The sequence below is a fragment of the Catharus ustulatus genome, chromosome 28, assembly GCF_009819885.2.
Source record: "Catharus ustulatus isolate bCatUst1 chromosome 28, bCatUst1.pri.v2, whole genome shotgun sequence".
Lineage (NCBI taxonomy): Eukaryota > Metazoa > Chordata > Aves > Passeriformes > Turdidae > Catharus > Catharus ustulatus.
Genome location: NC_046248.1, coordinates 6,596,780 through 6,622,112, shown reverse-complemented (window position 1 = coordinate 6,622,112; position 25,333 = coordinate 6,596,780). Strand labels below are relative to the sequence as shown.

Genomic DNA, 25,333 nt, shown 5'->3' with positions numbered 1-25,333 from the left:
ATGGCTAAGATGATAAAGCCGATAAGTGACACAGACCTTTGTGTCAAAAGTTCCTCGACTGCATCATTTACCTGTGCACAAGAGGCAAGAAAGGGTTTTTGCTGGTCTCAACTGTTCTTTCCACATTTTCCTGATTCAGCTGTAAAAATAAAGGCTGATTACACACCTCTGTGAGCAAGAGCATGGACCATCAGGCTGGATTAGCACCCGGAGTCCTGACAGGGGCCTGCCTGCTGCTACGGCACTGGTTGAAAACTGAGTTCACTGCTGGTTTAATCCCTGCAGGCTCAAAGCCGTGGGCGCGTGACCCATCTCAAGGAAGGCCCAGCCGACAGCAGCATTCCTGGGGGAAACAAAGTCCGCTCCCTCTAAGTCCCATTTTGAAACCTGCACTTTGCTCACTGGGAGGGGAGGAAGGAGAGGGTGGGCAAGGAAAGGGAACAGTGATGATCTCTGAGAGTTCTGATGCTGCAGGACTGGCGATGGAGTTGGTGGTGCTGAGAGTCAAGTGGGAGAGGCAGGTGCTCAGTCCTTCTGAAAAATAATCAAACGAGGTAGAACTGAGGGGGCAGTGTTCCTGGCCGTCCCCTTCCAAGGAGCTGCACCCCTGCCAGCTGCCCTTGGAGGGCTGACCACCCCAGGGAGCACAGAGAGGCTGTTTGGGCTGTAACTCCCCCGGGAAATGGGAGGACAGGACAGTGAGCAAAGGCTTCCAGCCTGGGAACACTCCTCCTCTCCAGCCCAGTCCAAATATCTGGCTGGCACCTCTCTGTATTCCTGACACTCTTTGTGGGTTCCTTAAAGCAGGCTTTGGGTGTGGCCTGTGAATTTCAGCCTCTGGCTGCAACACTAAGAACAGGGCAAAGCCACTGTTTCGTGAGTCAGAACAAATGGGCTGTCCTCTCTTCCCAAACCACATCCTACTGCTTGCAAGTGCACAAAAGCTGCCTGGCAATGCCAAGTGTTGGCTGGAGGGAGGTGGAGTGTCTCCAGGTGGGTGATGGCCTGGGGGCTCTGTTCAAGAGCTCCATGTTTCCATTCATCAAAGGTCAAGCACTGTGAGCAGTGAGTTAAAGGCCTCATCCCACTGCCCTGTCACAGCGATGGAGGAAACAAGCTGGAAAAGCAGCACTCTGGCACTGCAGCACCCTGGTGCCTGAGGAGGGACAGGTCACTGCAGGGACACTGGCAGCCAGAGTGCCTGTGGATAATGGCAGCTCTACTTCATCATAAAGTCACCAGGAGAATGCAAGATTCTCCTACAGGAGTTTATTCCTAAACACTGAGGAAACACCCCCTAACAGAATGGTGGAACCATGCTAAGGCAGCTCTGCTGGTCACAACACATTTTGGAGGAACCTTCTGGCAGAACCCTAGAGTGAACAAAAGACATGGAAGGAGCTTTCTCATTCTAACATAGAACTGTAGGAAAACAGGTTGAAAGGATAGTGTAGGATAGTCCAGAAGGCAATCTCTCCCAATGAATTATAGCTGAGGATTAGTCAATACCTGCCCAATGAGTCTGGGTGTTATAAAAGAGTGGGTCAGCTGGCCACCAGTTGCAGTTGGAGCTGGACACTGAGGCTGCTGCAGTTTGGGATGGAGTGTGCTGGCTGTGCTGTGAGGAGGAAGGGACAGGTGGTGGTGCAAGGGACAGACAAGGTAAGAAGGTGTTGTGTGAGGGACAGACAGGGTAAGGTGGCTGGGAAAGGGGCAGCTTGGGGTTTAGCCAGCTATGCAGAGAGGAGAGGAGTCAGCACTGTGTGGAGCTGCCTGTAAGAAAGGGAGTCAGAGTTGTCAGAGAGAAATACGCTGAAAGAAGGCATGAAAAGTTTCTAATAAAGGACTGGTGGTGATGGCCAGTCCAGTCCATCTCAACATAATTGCAACATAGAACAAATGCTTTTATTGCACTGTTAGAAAACTCTGCATAGTTCCAAAAAACAGGATCCCCCTCCACCGACTCAGAACTTTTGGCTTACAACTGCTGCAGCTCAAATGCAAGCACAGGGTGACTGCAAAAGGAAATGCCAACAGGGCACTTCACAAACAAAGTCAACACAATGGGCTGATCCGAGCCCTCACAGTTGTCATTGACATTAATCCAGCCCTGACCCACCACCCAACGGGAGAAGGAAGTTTGCCTTGGGGGTGATGTGACTGCCCTGAGCCAGTCAGCTCCTGCCAGGCACAGTCCCGTCCTGGCTCCTCACTGCCAGGATTTGCCTGTGACTCTCCAAGGAAGGCTCCTGCGTGGTTTCTGGTGCTAGCTAGAATACAAAAGGCAAAAGCCTGCTTGACTTGACCACAAGATGCAGCTGTGTGCATGACTGCCCACGCAACAGAGCGTGAGCCACTGCTCCTTGCTGCCTCTTCCTCACGCAGCCCAGGCTCCTGTGAGCAGGAATCTCGCTGGATTGGAACATGCAACCTGTGGCAGTGACCATTCAGGGAGCTGTGGAAGTGCCCGACAGCCCAGGCACGGTGTGAATGCTGAGCAGAGCTGGGCTCCTGTGCCATCGTGGGCCCAGGGCTGTATCTAGAAGGCTGCCAGGACAGAAGAACCTCTGGAGCGTGGCTGGGCCCCGTGGTGCTGCCGGGCCCTGCGCCTGCACTGTAACAGCGGCCCAGGTCCTTTGTGGTACTGCCTCGTGTTCTGCCTCAGAAGTGCAACACTGCTTTTCATCCGCTCGTATTTACAAAGAACACAGCTGGAATCCAAAGCGCCCCCTCTCCTGCCCGCTCGGCAGAGGCCCGGGCAGGCCGGCACGGCGAGCGGCCGCGGCTACTTCACAGTCACGGCCGAGGCCCCGTGAATGGACTCCATCACGGCCGCAAAGCGGCTGCACAGGTCGTAAGGGGAGTTGGGCCGGATCTTCGGGGGCTCTTTCAGCACAATGACCTCAGTGGAGCCGTCAAGGAGCCGGGGCAGCAGCTCACCCAGCTTCATCTGCAGCTTTGCTGTCAAGGGGGAAAGGAGGAAACAGTGAGTGGCAGCGAATGGCAGAGGGCTCCAGGCCCTGCGCCAAGGAGCTGTGATGCCTTTTGCCTGTGCTGGGAGCGCCCAGCCCTTTGCCAGGGATGGACAGTGGCTGCTGGCACAGCTCGGGCCTGCCTGCCTACCCAGGGCTCTGAGGGAAGCTCCAGTGCCACCTGGCTGCCTGGGGACAGGGCCATGTCCCATTGAGACATGGTGCTTTGCCAGAAAAGGCGCTGCTGTCCTCTCAGATGAAGAATAACTGTGTGCTTCAGGGTGATGCTCAAATATTGACTGTGCAATTGTCTCAGGTTGCAATACAGGATATGATCAAAAGTATGTATTCTATCACCACCTGTTGAAACCATCTGGGGCAGTGTTCTTTATCTTTTCCACAACCCATCCTTCCTCCAGGATGGGCCAGAGTCCCACTGCATGACTGATAAAATCACACCATCCTGTTGTGAGATGCTCCACCCAGGGGGAGGAGCCAACCATTTCCTAGCTAGATAAAAACTGAGATTTGGAACATCAGAGCAGACTTTTTCCACTGGATTCCAGAGGAAAAACAGGCCCTTCTACACCATCACTGGACCTTTGGAGGAAAACTGCACCTTGTACAGGAGCACTGCTCCAACTGAACCACATCTGTCACTACAGAAGGATGCAGCCACCATTTAATGGGACTGCTACCAACACCAGGAATTTGAATTTAGATGGTCCTTTCAATTCTTTCCCAGTTCAGATCCAGACACTACCCTGCCCACCAACAGCAGCCATTTCCTACCGTCCATGTCCTCTCGTCCCAAGTAGGAGCACCAGCGGTTTCTCATGACCTCGATGGCATCCAGGTCCTCTTTGGAGATCTCAAAGTTGTTCATGAGATGCATGCAGGGGATGATCAGCTCATTCAGGATGCTCACACCCTCTGAGACATGAGCTTCTTCACAGCTGACAAAGAGAGAAGCTGCCACCTCGTTCAGCTTCTGGGGGTGGAAGGAGAATTGGGGACAGAATTGTGAAGAACAAGCATGGACCATGGATAACCACCCAGGAAGGGCCCAGCTTGGGCCTGCACTGGCAGCCACACAGAGAATAATGAGAATAATGACTAACAGCACCAGGTTCAGGTGGAACAGCTACTTTCAGTTATGGAAAACACACCATAGAAAACAAACTTGAAAATATATATTCCTACACATACATGCAATTTGCTGTATCTGTACACAGAGAGAGTACAGCTTACTAAAAATTCTGGTTTGAAGATGGCAAGATCCAGATCTGCCTTCACCTAGTTTCCCTGAAATCTATGTCGCATGTTTTTTACTTGAACTGTGATTATTATTATCTTTCCATATTGCTGCTGTTACTCAGCAAGGAGAGAATCATGTCAAGAGCCATAACAGGAACAGTTCCACTGGTCTTGGCTGCCGTGGCGCCCTGGCTGCTCCCTCCCCTCCCCTCCCAAAGTGAGTGCTGAGCTCCTCAATACAAACCAGGAGACACTTCCTTCTGTACAGGGCGATCAGCGACTCGCTCACGCCTCGGTTGGTTCCCTTCAGCAGCAGTTTGGTGTTGCTTTGGTAGGCATAGACCAGGTAGGTGAGTGACTCTTGGTACCTGGAAGAAGATGGGCAGCTCAGCTCAGCTTCTGGGGGTGGAAGGAGAATTGGGTACAGACTTGTAAAGAATAAGCCATGCCCTCGGCTCAGCTCAGGAAACCTTTTCTGCTGTAACTGTTTCTGTTATGGTAAGGAGGAAACCAGGGCCCTTTGAGTCTAGAGGACTCCAAAGTGTGTGTTTACACAAAGCATAATATTCATTTTGAGGCAGTTTCATTTTAATACAGGAGTCCAAGGTGAAAAATCCCAAAGTGATGGCAATCATTCCTGCAAACCTGTCTCTGGAAAACAGAATATAAAGTTCTACTTCCCAAAGGGAAACCTTAGGGGAAACTCTCAGAAACTGTTAGGCAGCCAGCCAGCAGCTCAGCCTCACATTTTTTAATCTGTTAACCAAGCTTGATTGGGGATCCAAGAGGAGCTATTAGCAGGTCAAAGAAGTGCCCACTGGCCTCAAACACAGGCCATTGTGGTCCAGCAAGAAAAATTTTTGTCAAAGTGGCCTTTACTTTTAGCTTGTCTTGTCCAAACACAATTAGAGGAACTTACTTTCTATTCTGGTAGAGTTCCAACCCCGTCAGCAGGTAAATGGACACCTTACGAAAAAGGCTGTAGTCTTCATGCCATCTCTGGGAGGAGGGAAGCAGAGCATCAGCCTCACCTGGAACACTCACACGCATAGTTTGGGGTCCCCAGTTCTACCCTTTGAAGCGTTTAAATGTCTCTCATAAGCGACACATAAAGTACAGTAATTTCATGATTATAAGCTGCACTGAGTATAAGCTGCACTTCTGGGTGCCAGCAACTTTCCATTCTTTGTCCATACATAATCCACACCTGATTATAAGCCGCACGTTACAATACAGAGTGTGATCAAAGGTATCTGTTCTATCACCATCTGTTGAGAGTGGGGCAGTGATCCTTATCTCCACGGCAGATATTCTGCTAATGGACCATCCATTGAAACCAGGCAGGGCAGTGTTCTTTATCTTTTCACAACCCATCCTTCCTCCAGCGAGTCATTTTCTGCTCATGGCCCTTGAGTCCCACTGTGGCACTGATAAAATTACTGCATCCCATTGGGAGTTGCTCCAGCCAGGGGGAAGAGCCCAACATTTCTTACCAAGATAAAAACAGAGGTTTGGGACACTAAGGGAGCCCCTTTCTCCACTGGACTCCAGAGGAAAACCGGATTTCTCCACATCACCACTGGAGCTCCGGAGGGAAACTGCACCTTGTACAGGAGCACTGCTCCAACTGAGCCACATCTGTCACTGCAGGAGGATGCAGCCACCATGGGATGGGACTGCTGCCAACACCCTGCCTGACGGGTGTCAGGCTGTACTCTGACTGTGTCAGGGTTTGGGGTTTGTTCTTTGTAGTGCTGTATTTCTATTTTAATTTCCCTAGTAAAGAACTGTTATTCCTAATTCCCATATTTTTGCCTGAAAACCCCTTGATTTCAAAATTGTAATAATTTGGAGGGAGGGGGTTTACATTCTCCATTTCAAAGAGAAGCTCCTGCCTTTCTCAGCAGACACCTGTCCTCCAAACTAAAACAGCAACTTTTCCTTCTTTGTCCATATATAAGCCGCACCTGAATACAAGCCGCCCTTTGGGTTCGGACCAAAATTTTAGCCAAAATGGTGCAGCTTATAATCATGAAATTACTGTAATTTAGCCAACTGCAGACACACCTCCAAGCTCAGATTTCCACTGTATTCCTTGTCCCTGAGCACCCTCCTGCAGACAGCTGCTGCAGACAGGCATGCAGTGACCACTGTGCTGGCCACACAGCCCCATGCCACGCTCCCCATTTCCCAGTTCGGACATTGTGAAGGATCAGAAGCAGCTCTCTGGTCCCTTACCTTGTATTCCTCCATGTCAACATCCTCAGGACCAATTTCGCTCAGCTTTGCCCGTGCCACCTTCATGATGCTGATGGACCTGCTCCATGTCAGTAGAAAGGAGAAAAATCACAACACTGGTCGTGGCCACGTCCAGGTGGGAAAAGCCTACGCTGGAATCCTGGGCACTCACCGTTCATCATAGCTGAGGTTTTTGTCTGCAAACTGCTCCAGGAGGGTCCGTTCCACCACCTGCTGCGGAGCGTTGTTCTGCAGGAAGTAGATGAGCACGTGCTGCAAGCGGGCGTCGTTCTGGGGGGTTGGGGTCTCTTTGGAGAGCAGGTACAGCCGGGAGTACTCCTCACGGAACGCCTGCAAGGGAACGCATGCACTGACAGACCCACCCGTCTGCCCATGGCAGTGCCACAGCAGCCAACAGCAGCTCAAACCTGGCCTGTTCCAAGGGACTCCTCTGCTGGTGATAGATATTCCAGTGGTGAATGGAAGCCCACCAACACCTCAACTCCAAACCAACGGCCCCCACAGCCAGGTGAACCCCAGGGGTGAAGTGTGAGCTTCCAAAAGTGCCAGGGTGTGTAAATGCCTTTGAGACAGGGGGTACAGCTGCCTTAGATGGATTTGGCAACCCTCTGACAAATGCTCAGGCTGCCAAAATCGACTGGGAAACACTTGTACCTGCGGGAGGTGCAAGAGCATCTTGCGATTTAGATTCTCATAGATTACCAGCATGGATTACTCTTTCCATGTGGTATTTTTAGTTAAATCTACCTGCCTGTAAAATCTAACACCAGCTTCAGCATTCAGCAGTGGTTATGCTTTCAAACATAGCTCATGTTCACACAGACATTTCTTGAGGACATCTTTGACAAAAGGGGTCACAGTAAGCCAATATGTTCAGGACCAAAAACCCAAATTTTACAGTACTAAAAGAATAAGCAGAAAAAAGGAAAGTTGCTATTTATCTTGGGAGGAGAGTATTCTCTTACAAGCTCTAAAAATTGTTTTGAACCCATGGACATCTCATCACTGTAAGAGAGCAGGAACTGAAATGCAGGGCAAAGGCCATTAATTAGAAGAAAAAACTGAACAAATCATTCCCTTTACATTCCTGATCTATCAATATGGCACATACTGTCTATTCTGGGAAAACATATCCATGCTATTTGATTTAGCAAACAAATCAATACCTTCACAAGCCCTGCTTCAGACCCATCACGATCAAAGGTCTGGCGGGCTTTTGCAATAGCCAGGATGACACCTTGCATGGCTGGACTCAGCATCACCTACCACAAAAGCAGGAGAACAGACACAAACAGGAACAAGGAAAACAGCAATGGACAGGGAAAGAAGAGACAGCATAGTGAAGAACGGAAGAAACTTTCTAAAGGTAAAGTTTAAAGGAAATTGTATGAGTACAGGTGTGATAACTGGGGCTGTGAGTTACTTGCATGCTACTGACTCTATGCATCACATGCATTTTACATGCAGGGCTTTTTTAAGGCATTTAAAGATCTCAAGGCTGGTCACTCCAAACCCTTGAATTTTTAAATTCAGCAAATGAGAAGGTAAAGCATGCTGGCCATTTCCCCACCATGTCCCACTCAATCTTTCTAAGACATGTAAAATGAATGCAGAGCCTGTGGTGCAGCAGCTCCTTGAGCCAACAAAACACAAGAACATCTCAAACCTACTCAAGGAGTGACAGCCCTAGGTGTTTGTGTGAAATCCAACTTGAAAAGTGGGAGAATTTCCAAAACACTGCTTGAGCATGTATCAGAGTGGTTAAAGTCAGAACCCAAAAAATCAGTGGGCACAGTATGTAAATTATGCGGTTGGGATTAAGGTCTTTGACTGGGGACAGAACAGTAACTGAAGCCAGCAAAGAGACTTGTAAAGAAATTAATACAGATAGGATCAATTTTGATACAGGTATGCCAGAAAGAGGATTTATGACCAACATGCAGATTGACAAATTGAGTGCTCTTACAGAGCTCCTTTCCTGATGACATTTAAAAATGCAATTACAGAACAATGTGGTCCCCCTTCCCTTCCACAGGGGGAAAACTAGCTTTGCACAGGACATTGTTCCTACGACAGACACAATCACACCCACCCTTAGGGCAGCTCAAAGCCAGCTAACTACAAAGCTACAGGCTAAGGAGCAGCAGTCATTAACCCCTGCACTGGGATCTGTACCTCCTCATTATATCCATCTGCATCGGATCTAACAGGTATCTTCCCCACACTGGGGATTTCCACTTCAGAGACCTGTGAGCTAGTTTGGGCAGCAGCCTCTGCTTCCTGAGTGTCCTGGGGCTGCTCTGCCTGAACTGTGGGGGATGTTTCTTCTGGATGGGCCTTCAGTGGCTCTACCTCCTTGCGCTGTGGCCAAGAAGAAAAAGAAGAGAGTAAGAAAATCCAAAGCAAAATACAGGAAAGCCAAAGGGGACCGAGCTAAACGAGGCACAGCTACAGAACTTCACAGAAATGGGAAAAGCAAAGGTCTATTAAGAAGAAAAATATGGAGACAAGAAGGGGTAGGTTCTTGGGCCAAGGCTCAGCTCCTACCTTGCACAGAGCTGCCTCGACACCGTTCTTCTCGTAGGCGTCGGCAGTGTTGGCAATGGCCTTGGCAGTCTGCTCCTTGGCAATCCTGGCGTGCTCCGAGGACAGCGAGTGCACGCTCTGCTCACAAACTGATGATTGCTCTGTCAGGACAGAGGTGTGGTACTAGTGAGAAAGAGCTGCAAGATTTTTTTCTCACTTGTCCTACAGTGTTTTGCAGCTTGTCCATGCAGTTTGACACAGCTGCCACCTTCATCCCAGAGGTGAAGGCACTTCACGTGCGCGTACCCCTCTCCAGTGGGAATGGCACACATCATCAGGGACTGCCAAGGAACATTTCCCACTCCAGAGAACAGCACTTGTCCACTCGGTATTTATGAAAAAAAGAAAAAGCTGGAAATAAACTGCTATTAGCCCATGATGATTAAGTGAAAGGGAAACAGCATTTCTGGGGACAGGCTTGGAAAGATGCACATGCAAAACCAGCAGAACAGCCTTTTGTACTGTCAGGGCAGAGCCTCCAGCAGCTGCCTTTGCTGCCTCATTCATGCCTGCTTCTGCATTCTGACACATTTGTGCAAGGTTTCAACACAGTGGTACTGGTGACCAGTTGGCTGTTCCTGGTTCTGACATGGTTTGCAAATTCAGAGTGAGATTACCTGGTTCTGACTCAGAGGAGAGGTCCTGCAATTCAGAAGTAGGTGCAGGCTCCATCTGAGGAATTTTGCAAGATTGCTCCTCATCCCACTCCTCTGCCTCCTGCTCCAGGCGCCAGTTGTCCTCCTGGATGTAGTGTCTCAGTTCTGGTGACAAAGCTTCCACTTCCTTCTGGAACTGTCTTGCCTCTGGGCCCTCATCCTCATCTGGAGGAAATGCAAGACTGGCATAAGGGAACACATTGTGGCAGGGCACCACCCTTAGGGACTAAGCACACACTCAGTATCATGGACAGCCACAAGGAAATTGGCTCAGGGATAAAAGGGGGAAGAAGCCAAATTTATCTACTGGCTCTGTACTTTAAGGTGATCCAGAAGAAAAGGTGCAAAAATAAAAACAAATCTACAGAGTTGTCAAAAACAAACCCCCGTTTAGTTCTACTACTGAACAGTATTTACATAGAGCAATTCCAGAACCAGCACCTGCTGATGCAGGTCAGACATCCTGATCCAAGGGCTCCAGTTGCACAGGGAACAGCACTGAGCTGCCAACAGCTGGGAAGTTCACAGCTCAGCCAGAGATGACACACCTGCATCACTGCACAGCAGGTGAAGCTAAGGGCACCATGGGTTCTACAGCACGAGTGTCATGCAAATATTTCTTAGTGCTTTTTAGATTTACTTCAGTATTCTCTTTTAAAATAGCATAAAACTCCAGCAGCATCAGCTTCAGACAAGTCCTAAAATTTATCAAAAGCAAATGGCAACTTTCTACAGCAGATATTTTCCTGCACCCTTTGCAAAACGCTTTAAAAAACAACAAAAAATTGCATTAAATAGGAGAAAAAAAACACCCCATGGGTTCATTTCAGAACTGTCATAAGAAAACAAAGAACAACCTCCAGATCCTCATCAGCCACATTTAGCAATGAACAGAGTGTCAGCTCTCCATTGTTTCTTTCCATTTATTACATCAAAATGAGCCACGCATGAAATTATTGGGTCCTTGTACAGCTGTTTGCCATGCCTAGAGCCACGTGCACAGCAATTTCTCCACAGAACTATTTATACACTGGCACTGCAAACACACTAAGTCTGAGCCACTCAGATACCAATACCTCTCAGAAAAAGGCTGCACAAAAAAGAGCCCATTTAGATTCAGTGTAACAGAATCATCAAAGACCAAGCAAACGAGTCAGGAAGTGTGATAAAAATGGGAGAGAGAAAGTAAGGAGGAGGTGTTTCACATGCCTTGAGGAAACAAATGCTGCCATATAAACCCTACAAAAAGTCAAAATGAAGAACAGCAGCATGTTAAATGTGGCAAAAGGGCAGTGTGAGTCTGTACACACATAATTCGTGCATGTGGTGCTGTTTCCAATCTCACCTGGATGCAACCATGCTGGGGAAGCCAAGGAACATAATGACCACGCAGGCCAGAGAGACCCAGCAGCACACAAACATCTCATTAACCAGCACTTGTGGCTCTGTACCTGCACCAGCACGGGACACCTGGTCACTGATGTACATCAGGCAGTAGGCACTGGCATTCCTCAAGCCCCCAAAGGACTCTCTCTCCAGCTCTTCCCACGATGACTCTGTCACCGAGATGTCGTTGTACTTGAGCCATCTTTTCCGAGGCTGGTCATAGATGAAGGCCCAGTAGTGCCCAGCATTTGCTTGCCCCTCGTGGACCAGGACTGCATGCAAATGATAGGGAACCTGCAAAGGGACACGGACACCATTCAGATGTGCAGTCAGGGAGTGATTCTGCCCGACCTCTGTACACAAACGGGCAGTATTTGTAGGTGTAGCACAGCACAAGAGTCAAGCAATTTGATAAATTTCTTACTATATGAAAACTGACTTTTAAGGAAAGAAGAAACAAGATTTTCCTAAGTAAATCTTTCTCTGCTTCATCACTGGAAATTTAAAAATACAGTCAAGGGGCAATTTAAACTAACATCTACTTACAAAAATGAGGATCAGCAATATTAGTTTAGTATTTACGTACTGAAGCTGCATTTCCTACCTGTTGGAGGAGAGGGTCACAGTACATCTGTTCAATGGACAGGTTGATTCTGGCAATAGACTCCTTCAGATCTGCCAAGAACATCAACCATGAGAGAAATGCATAAAAATTAATGACTACTCATCAGGCTATGCTCCTTTCACCTCAAAGAGTTTGAAGCCATGCAGAGACTATCAGACAGACTCAACACAGGGACAAAATGATTTGCAGTTCAGGCTGTATCAGCAAAGCTAGAGAGGGGAAACCAGGTGGGCATTCAGGAGGAAAATCACTACAAATGCATTTGGGGCCAACCTTGCACGTCTTGTTCGATCTCGTTTCTCCATCGCTGCAGACACGTCTGAACCAGGTTCAACTCTTCCTCAGAGACCACGTGAGGAGCTGGACGTTCAGACAGCTCTGCTGCTGACACAGGAGCCTGGAGCTCCACACTGGAGTTTTGCTGCGGTGACGAATTTGCCACAAAGAAAGCTTCCTCTTCAGTCCTAGTGTCAGTCCTTTCTTGTATGCTGTGGAGCAAAATCCAAGAGTAGTGGGCAGGTCTTTTTAATCTTTCTCTAGTTCTTTTTTTTGGAAAAGATTGTGAAATAAACTAAACAAAAATTACTCCAGAGCTGGAGCAGGATTTCCTTTACAGAGCAGTGTAAAATGTAGAGAGAACCAGTACACTGAAATGTGCTTCTTCCTTCAAAGACCAAGCAAAAATACAGGAAAAATACTAAGGAAAGTTCTTATAGAATTCTCTAAGCACAGATCCACAATGAGCCAATGCTAAAAATTCCTTCTATTACTACTAAGAAATGTGTGTGTTTACTCAGCTTAATTTAAAGTGTTAAACCAACCATGCTGGCCAGAGTTATAATAATCCAATATTGCTGTAATTTACTGGTCAATGAAGCAAAAAAAATGAGTAGTCTGACCAAAAAGAGCACATGATTTATTTCTTAACTGCTGCTTAGGCAAGGAATATAGGGATGCTTTTGGATAAGGAGAAAGAACAGACCAAGATGCAGTGCTCTATTTACATCAACAGAACCAAATGACCAGCAAAGCAGTGACCCACTACCTGCACAAGCATTTGCACATTTCAGAATCATGTTCACCAGTGCCCAGATAAATAACCCACTTTTGGAATGCCACCCAGGACCATTTAGTTGGGAGGTGAAGTGTTCTCCTGTGCATCCTCCTTTTTACTTCTCTTTACTGACCCGTTTGGCTGTGAAAGCACGTCCAAAACATGAGGCTTGGCTTGGGAGTGCTGGAGTGTTGTTTGAGAGCTCTGAGCAGAGGGAACAGCCACAGCTGGCTTTGTAGCAATGAACTCGAGCACGTACTGCAGCATGTCAGGCAGTGGAAAGCGGGCTGGGCCAGAGCCATACTGCATGTACCTATGGAAAATTGCAAGGTGGTGTATGAATGAAGGAATGAGATGGGTTTAACCTCATGGGACAAGAGAAGAACAACTGTGGATGATACAATTCCTCCAAAGCCATCTTCCCCTGGCCCCTGGAACTTACTATAATAGATAAGGTCTCCTAGATACCAAGGCTGAGCCAAATTCCTTAAGAATTTGGTCACTCTCCTAACACCTTAGAAGATAATTGGTTAGAAATTAGTTTGTGTAATTGGTCAGTTCACCTTTAGAACTTTTGACTTAGATTGGATGCTGTTCTTTGTATAAACTTTTTATTGGCTGTAGTTTCAATCCCCCTTGAACCTATAAACATGACTGTCTGCCCTTTGTCTCTGAGAATCCCTGCTTGACCACCCTTCACATGAAATAAAGATTCTTGTGGAACACGTCTTGACTGGGCCTCAGGTCTTTCTCTGCTGGCTGATGTGAGCTCCTGAGAGATGGCTGATCCATATTAGCACTCTCAGGTCCTGGTAAAACAACCACCAGAGACAAAAACAAAGCTTACAAACAACAACTTCTGTAATGTGCTACTGGGCTTCCTCACCTCCATTGCCAGCACAGCTGACAGTGTTAACTCTGCTCTTTAAAGAATTTATTCCTGTAATAGTATCAGCAAAATTTAGAAACCATTGAAGAGATGGGTTTATTTTTGAAAATACACTTCCTTCTTCCACGTCTCAGAACAAACACACTGCTGTTTCTCCTTCCTCTACAAGTTTCTCTGCTATTGGAAAGCTCATTTAAAAGGAAACCCTTGCACTCTTCCAGAGGGCATAAAAATAAAACCAGCTGACTCACCTTTCCAGTTTCTGCTGCAAAGTCACCATTTTCTCCTTCAATCTCTTCATCTCCTCTCTTTTCATCTGAATAAGATCTTTATTGCAGTAGAGGTATCTAAACAGAAATACAGAGCCCCATTTGCCAGGTGAGATTTGTTCACTTCTAACATCTACAATCTTCTGTAAATATTTTAGAATCTTTCATTGCTCACCCAAGCAACCTTTCTAATTTCTGTATTTATAACAAAGCAATAGTTTTAAACATACCATACAACAGGAAACTCACCTGTCCATATACATAGTCTGGGGAAACTCCAGCTTGGTGTGGATTTTCTCTGGCTGTCCTAGTGACTGATTGAACTCAAATCGGGAGAGCTCAAAGGTCAGAACTGGTGGGAGTTTTGTAAACCAGCGCTGTAACAAAAGCAGAAATGCCCCCAAAGGGACTTAAGATGACTGCCAATGACACATTTTAGACTCATCCTATATGGTTTCAGATTGATTTAAAAGTCTCTGTCTTTAAGCACTGAATTATGTTTTACTTGCAGAGTGACTTGTCAGAAAGCCAAATTTTACAAGTTAGTAATTTATGGTTCCATTTTACATTTTTACTGTGAAAAAGCCTCATAATTGCTCTCAACGTTACTTGTCATTGCCTGATGCATCCAGATTGATAATTATTAACAAGTTCAGCACTGAATTTCACAAATTAGCACAGGCTACATACAATCTGCACATCATCTAAGAGCCCCCAAGAGAGTTCTTTTCTGAGGCAGATCACATGCAGAGATGAACAAACCAGGAGTTCTCCTGCAGCACCAGAATCCTTATTCTCTCTCAGTCTACTGGCAAAGTACTTGATTTAAGGGATTCAGAGACCTCCAGTTACTTTCTGTTGCTTCATACACTATTTCAAAGACTTAAGCTGAAAGAAAACTTCTCAGTTGAATTTACATTTCCTCTCACTCTTCCTGCATTCACAATGATTTCCAGAGTCCACTGCCAGAAACTTCCTTCACCTATTTTAGCCTGGCACCACCATGTTCCCCTCTGGATTCAGGATGAGCACACTAAGATCATTCTCCTTTGTGGGATTCATGTCAGATGTGCTGCAACAACAAAACTCCCCCACAGGAGAGCTGTCTAAGAAGTAGCCATTAACCACAAAGAAGGAATGATTTATGATTATGTTAATTCCACTGTTGCTTTGACTTTCAGCACATTTGCCTAGGTGCTCAAAAGACAAAATCATCTTAATTCCCTGTGCCCCCCATCATGCCACCTTTTACCCACCACATGCTAGGAAGTGAAACTAAGATGCACAATTTTCCCACTAAGGCTTCCCAGAAATTAAAGTAGAGCTTTTTCCTCCTATCTGTGCAGACAAAAGAATTGAAACAGCTCCATGATCGGTCAAATTTCCCTTAATTTGGGGAAAGAATTTTGAGGAACTAAAAAGCTTGGGTTGAAACAAACCTGCCTGATGAGCTCCAATGTGCCTGTGTCTCCAGTGCCAGCCAACACCAGCTTCACCCACATCCCCTGTAAATGTACCTGAACTGCTTCAGGCAGAAACCAGGAAAACCCAGAACAAACATTTGAGTCCAGAGTCAGAACAGGGCTCCCCTCCTCAATACTTCATTTCTCCCTTGCTATTTTAAACAGCAACAGTCTCATAGAACTGAAATACTTTTCCCTACCCTGTCTACACCAGATACCTTTGCCACTGTTGCTTCCCAGCCTTTCTCCAAGCTAACTTTTGCTGCACTTACACACAGAGGATGCTGAATGCAATAATGTTTCTTCACCTTGCTGCAACCAAGTTTTTTATGATTGATTTGTGATTAGTGAGATTTAAAAAAAAAAATAAATAAAACTGTCAGAAAATAAGAGTGAAAGCAAGAAGAAAAACCCCAAACCGTACACAATATAATAGGGAGAAAGAGACAAATTCTAAATGGCATACCATGGAGTTAAGCACTGTACTTTTACCCTCCGAAAATATGGAGGCAGTAGGTCTCCCCCTACTCAGGTACAGGTAGGCTTCAACAGAAAGAGAGAGACTTGATCACACTTGATTCAGAGGCAGACTGAAAATAAAGTCTTTGAACTGGTTACATAGCACAACACATCTTTATAATTCAGCAAAGACTTAGTGTCTAACCACACTTAGTGTCTGATTGTCTAACATAACAGTGTAAACATTTACATGAGATTCCAGGTATCCAGAAAATGTTTTGCATTCAATTCTCAGAAAACACCCATGCTGCCATTTAAAGTCATCAGAGTACCCCTGCACTGTGTGTGCTGCACTTTTCTGCAGCAGGCAACCAAAGGTTCAACAAAAAAGGTCAAACTAACCTCCTGTCCATACTTCACTGACTGAGATGCTGCTGCCTCATCCATCTCTCCCTCCACCATGGCTCCTTCCAAGCACTCAGTCAGGTTCCGGTAACCATTTACCTGAAGGGGATACTGACCAAACGTCTCAATCTTGGAAAAAGTGTTGCCTGGATGATGGAAACCATACAGAAACCATGAGCTAACTTAAACGAACAAAACATTCAAAAGGAGTTAAAAGGTTGAATCTGCCAAAGCCTTAACTCACCCTCATGGACACCCTCAGTCAGGAAAGTCCCATAGAAGAGCTGCACCATTGGGTTTTCGGATTTGTCTCCAGAGTTCCTGTTTCAGAGAGTAAAAGCACACTTTCATTTGCAGCTGGAGGTTGCAAAAAAAATCCCAAGTCATAATCTAAGTCTCATCCTGGGGGCCTACAGGCAAAAGTACAGTTTTCTATACAAGCACTAAATAAAGAGGAAGCTTCTCATTAATTTTTATTTTCCAAAGCACATTATAACATTTACACTGGCAAGAGTGAAAAAAAAAGTTAAGGTGCCAGCTTCTGAAAGGAAGTTTCAAACTACCAGAGCTTTTCTGTTGGCCAGGGCTGCTGAGCTCTCTCCAAAGCTCATTTACTCTGCAGGCCACATCAGCACTGAACGAAGTCCAGCAGTCACCAACAAGAGATGTAGACACAACACTTCAAGCCTAATAAGCCTCATCCACAGGAAACAAAGAACACTCATTTGCTCAAAATTTTCACACAAAGTCCTCTCATTAATTAAAACAGTCCTAAGGTCAGAGCCTGAGAGCACACAGAACTCACGTGACATTCACAGTGAGCTGGAACGCGTCCTCCAGCCAGTCCAGTAGTTTGTGTGTAAATTCACTCACATCTTGCTAGAAGAGAGACCAAAGTGGAGAGTCAATTGTGACACCCAGAAAGTGTTCCCCCAGCCTGCAGGTGTCACAGACCCACTGAACACAACCTGACTGGCACTGCTGTACCCACCCAGCTGAGCTCTGTGAGACTGAGAGCTGTGCTGCTTTAGACTGATAATGAATCCTGCCCATCTGAACACTCCATCAGAGGAAATTATCGTGATCACTACCCCACTATGCAGATGGCACTGGGTAGTGCCATGCTACGCTGGCTGGTTAATTAGCACGCATGTACATTCTGCTCTAACGACACAGGGACAGCTGCTTGTGGCTGACAAACACGGGAAAAGGCCCCTGAAAGCACCAGCAGGATAAGGCAAAACGGGGCTGCCATGGCTGTGACTGCTGGTCTGAAAAGAGCAAAAGGTTTTTCAACGTGGTTTTACCTGCGGTTGTTCAGATGATCTGAACACATCCCTCAAGACTTCCAGTGCTGCAGAAGGGTCCACGAACTTGCGCCATGTCCCCAGCATTAACGCAAACAGACACTGAAGCTCTTGCATGAACGCAATGTTTCTTTTTCCCTGCATTGCAAAAAGAAGAAAAGTCAAAGCCTTCCTGCAGTTCCAAAAAGCATAATCTTAAAACTTTGTGCTACTGAACACCACATGCAATATCACAAAAGGTATCCAATCAGCTGCACACTGGCTCAAATACCAGTTCTTCTACCAGGCATGCAAACCAATGATTAATCTGGAGCTGCCAAGTAAGTTTTATGGGAAAAACATCTCCCCACACAGCAGTTAAAGGCTCTAGAGGACAGAGGTACAAGAAGCAGCTCTTTTTTTCCTATTCTGACTCTGTTTTTGAGAATTTCCTAAATTTATCTTAAATGTAGCCAGATGATTTTAAAGCCACAGGTCTCAGATGGTCCCAAATTAAATCTGGTTAGAGAACGAGCAGAGTTCTATACCACAAAAGAGGGAAACTTGACAGTGTTAGTGAATCAAAACTTACAGTGTGACTACAACAACTTTCAAGCACATTCTGTGGGAGGGAGTACCCAAGGACCAGCCTCCGGAATTCCGGTAACTGAAACAGAGACTGAAAGGAGAGGAGAGGTAAAGCTCGCTCAGCACCTGCAAGGACTGGACTCACTGCAATCTGATGCCCTGCTTTCACTCTGACTTGACAGGTTTCTTCTGCCAACTTCACGTTCCCAGTGGTCCCGTGTTACTGAATGCATGTTTACAATGTGAGCAGCCCCTGTGCTGGACTGACACAGACTAGAATCACAGAATTAACTAGGCTGGAACAGACCTTTGAGATCATCAGCATGTTTGTACCCACCCAAGGATGAAATCTCACCCTGCCATTTCTGGGATAGATATAAGCCCTTTTAGGAAAATCATACTATTCTGCACAGGCAGGCTCAGAAAAGCCTTCAGAAAAGCCTTTCTTCACCAAGAACAAGCTATGGTGAGAAGAACCCATTTGCAGCTTTCTTACTTTCTCTCAGAGGTGAAGACAAATGATTAACATCTCTTGGCTGATGTGAAATGGCTAGAAGAGACAAACCTACTCAGTTCCCCTTACTATTGTCTCTTCTTCAGGTCATTACTAATAATATATGCTGCACAGTTGTTTATTTGTTCAAGCATCTATGCCAGAGTATTCCATTAACTAAAATATGATACACCATGTGTTATCAAGTCAACAATAACTGCAGTAAAATTAAATTATCAGTTCACTTTGCCAGGCAAGCTTCTATCATTTCAGTAGGCACTTGGCCATCACTGCACAACTCCCTGCATACAGACACACAGATTCTCTGTATCCGGAGCTATTTTTAAGCAAAGCATATTTAACTGCTCTTTGGCTCTTTCTGTACAGGCCCAGAACACATCACAGTCACATCACATAAACCCAGAAGTTTCTGTGTTTGAGCAGGGTCACATTCACTGACTCCTTCACAGAACTGCTGCATGTTTACTTCTGAGAAACATTCTAACTTCAAGACCACAGCAAGTTTGATAGTAGACAAAGAGAACTTTTTTGCAGATTACCTGTATAACAGCACTAAACCAACATGTATTTCCAATATTTTTCATTCCAACAGGCCAGTCACCTGCTCTTCTCCAGTCATTCTGCTTGGGGTTCTCTCCCCAGACTTCACAGCGTTTCCTTTTGGAGCGGTTTTTGTTTTCAGCAGAATGGCTGTCCTGTGCTCTGTCACAAGAGATAAACACTGCGCTGTAAAACACCTCCCAAAGATTCACAAGAGCTACAGGAATCAAACTCCTCTCCAGCCAGTAGGTCTCCACCTGGCAGGTGATCCATTTAGTTCTACAGTTACCAGCTTCAGAACCCACTTATGATACCTGGGAAAACCAAATTGGGGTGGCCGTTTACAGCTTCACTGACCTTTCAGCTGCATCCCTCTCTGCAGCTGGAGTTTTTGGTGATTCCAGTGGTCTGACCGTGTTGGCTGTGCAGAGGTTGTCTTGGTTGTGAGGGGTAGGTGCAGCACTAACATCTACAAGTGGAGGCAGCATTCTGATCAGTTTTCCACTAGCAGCAGCAAACATTCTCTTTAAGAGGAAATTCTAGAAAATATCACACTTTACAAATACGCTCTTCAATCAATACAAGCAAAAATTTTCTAGCTCAGGTTTTAAACAGAAATCCCTGCTCAGATCATGCCAGGCAGTCTAAGAGCTACTGAGTGAGCTGGATGAGGAGAACAGGGCAGAGCATGCAGCTGTGCACCACACAGATTTCCTTACAGCCAAATCACAGCTTAAGGAAACAGTTCAGAGACATGAACATCATCTTTTTAACTGTGATGTGTCATCTCTAAACATTATTAAAACACTACTAAGCCATCAGTACTGGCAAAATATGCACCAGAGCAGAAGCTGGAGGGATGTACTGCTGCCAGAAGCAGGCAGGATGGATGCTTCCCCTTTGAGCTCACACAAACACACGAAGCTGCAGGGGTGTGCAGAGGTGGAGCTCACCCTGTGGGAGCTGTTTGCTCACTGTGCTCCCCTCCCAGGCTGGGCCCTGCGCTGGCTCCGGAGCGGGGTCCTCTGTCAGGAAGGTGACTGCTTCCATGAGATCTCCATCAGCAGCCTGCCAGAGTGAGAGGGGAAAGCAAAGCACCAGTGAGGAACACAACAGCAAAGGATTTACCCTTGGTCTCTCATGCATGCAGGCTGATCCTGGATCGCTCTCACAAGGACCATTCTAACAAGGACCAGCTCATCATCAGCTGGCAAACACACCAGCAAACACTTGTGGGCTGTGCTGGGCGGGAGCCTGAACTTGCCTGATGTTTTGGACAAAATCAGAGCTCTCTTTCCCCAGAACAATGGCAATATACACAAACCTTCAGAGCGGCAAGCAGGAATGCTGAATCCTGAATTCCTGTGATTTCTTTCATCTGGTTTAAGAGCACCTGGCAATCCTATGTACAAGAAATAAAGAAAGCTCACATGAAAAGGTGACCAGGATGGAGATCAAGCTGTTTCTGCAAGGCTTGCTGAGGTACCAGTGCAGCCTTTCCTTCCTTTCTACTGACAGACTGACAAGTCCAGTCACACTTGCTTAATGCAAATACCAACACCAGCTTGAACATCGCACTCATTTTTTACCCTGCTGAATTCACAGCCTAACATCCAACCCCTCATATCCTCAGGAGAATGCAGGCAGGCCTGGGAGGGACAGGCAGTCCCTGTGGGATGTGCAGCACCTGCGGTGGGAAGGGGCTCCCCCACCCCCCGAGGCAGTGGCATGTGCAGCAGGACATATAAGGCGGCCGCCTGCTCCCAGGGCACTGTCAGGAGCTATTTTCAGTGTGGTGGCACATGCCATTTGTGCATGTCACTTCTTACTGACAATAAGGTGTCAGAGCAAGGGCCCAGGAGCCCGTTATTGCTCCTCCTTCCCACTCCACACAGACCACTTAAGGTCTAGTGAGACACTCGCTGCTCAAGGCCTGGTTCACAACCTCTGGTCGGTTCAGCCACTTACAACAAACGGTTACAGAAATTCTCTTTGCAGCCTAGCTTACCACAGGGTGGTCACTGCACATGGAAAGCACAAATAACCTCAGTCAATGGCTACTAGGAGAGGCAGCTCTCCACAAGGAGCCTCCTGGTGCTGGGGTCCCAGCCCTGCTCGTGGCTGGAGTTCAGCTGATGCTGCTGCCAACGGCTCTGTGTGGGTGACAACTGAGATGCAGCTCCATAACGCTGGCACTGCGTGAGGTATGGGAAGGACATTACAGCAGGAACAGCTGCTGGGTCTGTGCTCTGTATCCTGATTTACAGAGGCTGTTGAGGATCCTGCAGTCAGCACAGCCTGATCAATCCCAGCTTCTTAAGATCACACTTTTAATTACTCTTAACCAGCAAAGCTGCAGGCAAATGAACTCAAGTTTCTACTTACCCTCACCATTGAGATTAAAAAAATAAGATGCTTCCAGGCCACTGGAGCACAAGTTCCACTCAGTGAGTAATGAGTCAACTACTTTTCAGACCCCCCCACCCATACTGGTGATGGATGATACTCCACACAAAAAGACAGCACGCACCTGTGTCAGCTGTTAAAACAAAAAACTCCTGTTTTGGTGTCAAATTCTCTTGTCTAGTTATTCACGATAGTCCCATTTAAAAGAGTACTTTTTACAAAGAGTCAATTTTTACAAGAAAGAGCACATAAGTGTGTGCAATCCCCCCTCAACTTGTCCCACACACTCTTTTTATCCTGAGAGAAGACAAGCTACGCTGGAACACCTCAGCAGCCCCAGGAGGAGCTGCCCGACGAGGAGTTGAGGCTGAGAGCCCGGGGCAGGCATACTCTCACAAAGGCAAACCACTTAAATCATGTTGCTAATTTTGCTGTCTTAGCACGTGCTGTGCATGTCGGCTGGCCCCACCTTACGCCGCAGGGCGGATTTTTCCAGTGGAAGTAAAAAACCACAAATACCCTTGCTAATACACTGCATTATAATAACGAAACCCAAGGCAGGACAGGGCACGATTTTCTGGGGTTTTTCTGTTCCAGCAAACAGAGAACTCACAAAGGCTGCTGTAAGCATAAAAGCCAATTACTGATCTTCTGCTCAAAGTTACCATTTAATATTTCAATGATTTCTGCGTGCTTTTATTCAGCCTTTGAGGAAAGGTTTGTGCTAACATCAGAGAGCTTATCCCGTACCACTTTCAAGAGGGTTATGGCTGCCTGGCAACCCACAAAAACCACTCTCTGTGCAACCAATTTGTTACGATTCTGGGGAGTGTGCGTGGTTTTGTTGCTATAACTAGTCTGGTTATTGCTTTTGGAGGTTATGCGCCATGGGGCTACAAAACAAGCTCTTAGCTGGTAATTAACACCAGAGTGCTGCCACTGCTAACACATCCTGCCCTTGCAAACCCAAACTGAACCAAAGCCCTACCTGCTGGAAAAATAACAACTCAAACCCAAACCCTATTAGTATTAAATTACAGCAACAAGAGATGAGTACAAAACCAAGAGGCTGAGAGGAAAGAGGGTACTAAAGATAAAATTACAAGGTCAGTCAGGAATGATGGAATAGAAATGTTTTGCTGTTTTCCCTGCTCCAAGGTGACTCACCACTCTCAGAAGTTTGTTTTGATGAGAAACTGTGAACAGGGAAAGGAGCAAATGCAGAGCAGGAGTTCAAGGAGGTTCCAGAAATAACCACATGGAAGGAGAGGGAAGGTTGCAGCACAGAAGAGGCACACAGAGCCTTCAGCCTCTGCACCTCAGCCATGCTTTTTATCATAGGAGAAAATGGATATGGAGAGGGTTGGAAACCCACAGGCGGCAGCAGGAACAAAGCCCCCGTTCCTGGATGAGACTTTCACAAACCAATATCCATCACAAGAAGAAGCAGCAGGCAGCAACATCGTCCTGCGTTACCATGAACAGGATGGGCACAGTGGGCACCGTCTGGTCACCATCCCAAGACGGGGCCATGGTTGCTGCACTAGTGCCACTTCTAAAGCACAACCAAAGCGCTGATACCCTCTTCCCATCCCACCCTGTAACTCTGACCTCTCTGAAACGCATCTCTTGGGTCCTAAGAGCACAAAGATGCTACAGAACAGCGCAGAGCCCTGTGCCAGCTCGGGATGGTCTGGGCCTCAGTTCCCTGAGCACTGACACAGCCTCGCGTCCCGGTCCGGGTCCGAGTCCGTGTCCCTTCACAGACAATTTACGCAGAGCCCTGAAGTTCGGGAGCAACAGCTTTCGTTAAGTTGCGCCGGGAGATGCTGCTCAGCGGCGGGGAGGGAACGCGTCCCTGCTCCCTGCCCGGCGGCGCTGCCGGAGCGCCCGCCCGAGCCCTTCCCGTGGTACCGGCGCCCCGCGCGCCGCGCCGCGCGCAGCCCGTTATTCCCAACGAAACACGCGCGGACGGCGGCGCTGCCCCGCGGGACGGGCACCGGCAGCGCTGTCCGCGGGACGGGCACCGGCGGCGCACGGGGGGACGGGCACCGGCGGCGCTGCCCGCGGGACGGGCACCGGCAGCGCTCGGCGGGAAGGCGCTGCGGGCCGGCCCGAGCGGCCGCGGGCTCGGGGCGCAGCGGGGCCGCCGCGGCGGGTGGGTCGGTCCGGCGGCAGCCCCGGCCCCGGGCGGGGGTCGCCGCCCGCCGCGCTCCTCGCGGCCCCGCGGTCTCGCACCGCCGCCTCAACACGCCCCGCGGTGCCATCCCGCCAACCCCCCGGCCCCGCGGTCTGGCCCCGCGGTCTCACCTCGCCGCCGCCGCCCCGGGCCCGCAGCTCGGCCGTCATGGGGCCGCCGGCAGCGGCGCTGCCCGCAGTGCGCACGCGCGGCCGCTCGGGTTCCGGCCGCGCCGCCCGCGGGGGCCGCGTCCGTTCGGGGGTGAGGGTGAGAGTGGGAGTGAGAGTGGGAGTGAGAGTGGGAGTGGGAGTGTGAGAGTGAGAGTGAGAGTGAGAGTGGGAGTGTGTGTGTGCGTGTGAGAGTGTGAGAGTGTGTGTGTGAGAGTGTGAGAGTGTGGGTGAGTGTGTGTGTTTCTGTGTGTGTGCGTGTGAGAGTGTGTGAGTGTGTGTGTGAGTGTATGTGTGTGAGTGTGAGAGTGAGAGTGTGAGTGTGAGAGTGTGTGTGAGTGTGTGTGAGTGAGAGTGTGAGAGTATGTTCGTGTGTGTGTGAGAGTGCGTGTGTGTTTCTGTGTGTGTCCATCTGTGTGTCCGTGGTGTGTGCGTGTCCGTGTGTGTGTCCATCCATGTGTCCGTCCGTGTGTGTGAGTGTCCATCTGTGTGTCCGTCCGTGTATGTCCATGTGTGTCCGTGTGTGTGTCTATGTGTGTCCGTGTGTGTGTGTGAGAGTATGTCCGTGTGTGTGTGTGTGTCCATCTGTGTGTCCGTGTGTGTTTCCATCTGTGTGTCCGTCCGTGTGCGTGTCCATCTGTGTGTCGGTGTGTGTGTCCGTCCGTGTGTGTGTCCGTGTTTCCGTGTGTGTGTCCATCTGTGTGTCGGTGTGCGTGTCCGTGTGTGTGTCCGTGTGTCCGTGTGTGTGTCCATCCGTGTGTGTGTGTCCATCCGTGTGTCCGTCCGTGTGTGTGTCCGTGTGCGTGTCCGTGTGTGTGTCCATCTATGTGTCCGTCCGTGTGCGTGTCCATCTGTGTGTCCTTGTTTCCGTGTGTGTATCCATCCGTGTTTCCGTGTGTGTGTGTCCATCTGTGTGTCCGTGTGTCCGTGTGCATGTCCATCTGTGTGTCCGTGTGTGTGTGAGAGTATGTCCGTGTGTGTGTGTGTGTGTGTGTCCGTGTTTCCGTGTGTGTGTGTCCATGTGTGTGTCCGTGTTTCCGTGTGTGTGTCCATCTGTGTGTCCGTGTTTCCGTGTGTGTGTCCATCCGTGTGTCCGTCCGAGAAGTGCCTCAGGCACCTGTGCAGCTTGGCTCGACCTGACGAGCCAGCGGGTCCAGCTCTCTTGGGAGAGGCTGGGGACAAGCTGTCCTCCTCCATCATCAGGGTGCAGTGGTCAGCTGGGTTTGTCCCCGCCGGGCGCTGCCGCTCCTGCGACACCGATGGCGCTGGCATTTCCAGCGGAGCTGTGGCACTGCGGCAGGAAAGGGGGTCCCAGGGTCGGATGGTGCTGCTGCCATACCCTGGTTGCCAGTTCTTCTGTGAAAATGCATTTT

At 48.1% G+C, this 25,333-nt stretch overlaps 1 protein-coding gene across 3 annotated transcripts; it reads right to left on the bottom strand.

Annotated features, from left to right (window-relative positions):
• Positions 1-1,883: 1,883 nt before the first annotated feature.
• On the bottom strand, positions 1,884-23,979 carry USP28 (ubiquitin specific peptidase 28). 3 transcript variants are annotated; one of them, XM_033081605.2, is made up of 26 exons: positions 23,925-23,979; positions 20,533-20,610; positions 20,162-20,276; positions 19,566-19,677; positions 19,208-19,370; positions 18,159-18,245; positions 17,588-17,725; positions 17,086-17,159; positions 16,525-16,601; positions 16,278-16,426; positions 14,203-14,330; positions 13,936-14,031; positions 12,929-13,108; positions 12,015-12,229; positions 11,721-11,791; positions 11,182-11,410; positions 9,692-9,895; positions 9,036-9,175; positions 8,664-8,849; positions 7,655-7,750; positions 6,640-6,818; positions 6,468-6,546; positions 5,149-5,228; positions 4,474-4,597; positions 3,765-3,963; positions 1,884-2,961 (listed from the first exon to the last, which is right to left on the bottom strand). In XM_033081605.2, exons 1-26 carry the CDS (start codon positions 23,961-23,963, stop codon positions 2,786-2,788), a joined length of 3,414 nt encoding a protein of 1,137 aa, XP_032937496.1. In that variant the 5' UTR covers positions 23,964-23,979; the 3' UTR covers positions 1,884-2,785. The 3 variants fall into 3 exon arrangements, with proteins under 3 accessions (XP_032937496.1, XP_032937498.1, XP_032937499.1); XM_033081607.2 differs by lacking the exons at positions 7,655-7,750; positions 8,664-8,849; XM_033081608.2 differs by lacking the exons at positions 16,278-16,426; positions 16,525-16,601; positions 17,086-17,159; ... (5 more) ...; positions 20,533-20,610; positions 23,925-23,979 and adding an exon at positions 15,883-15,955.
• Between the last annotated feature and the right edge of the window lie 1,354 nt (positions 23,980-25,333).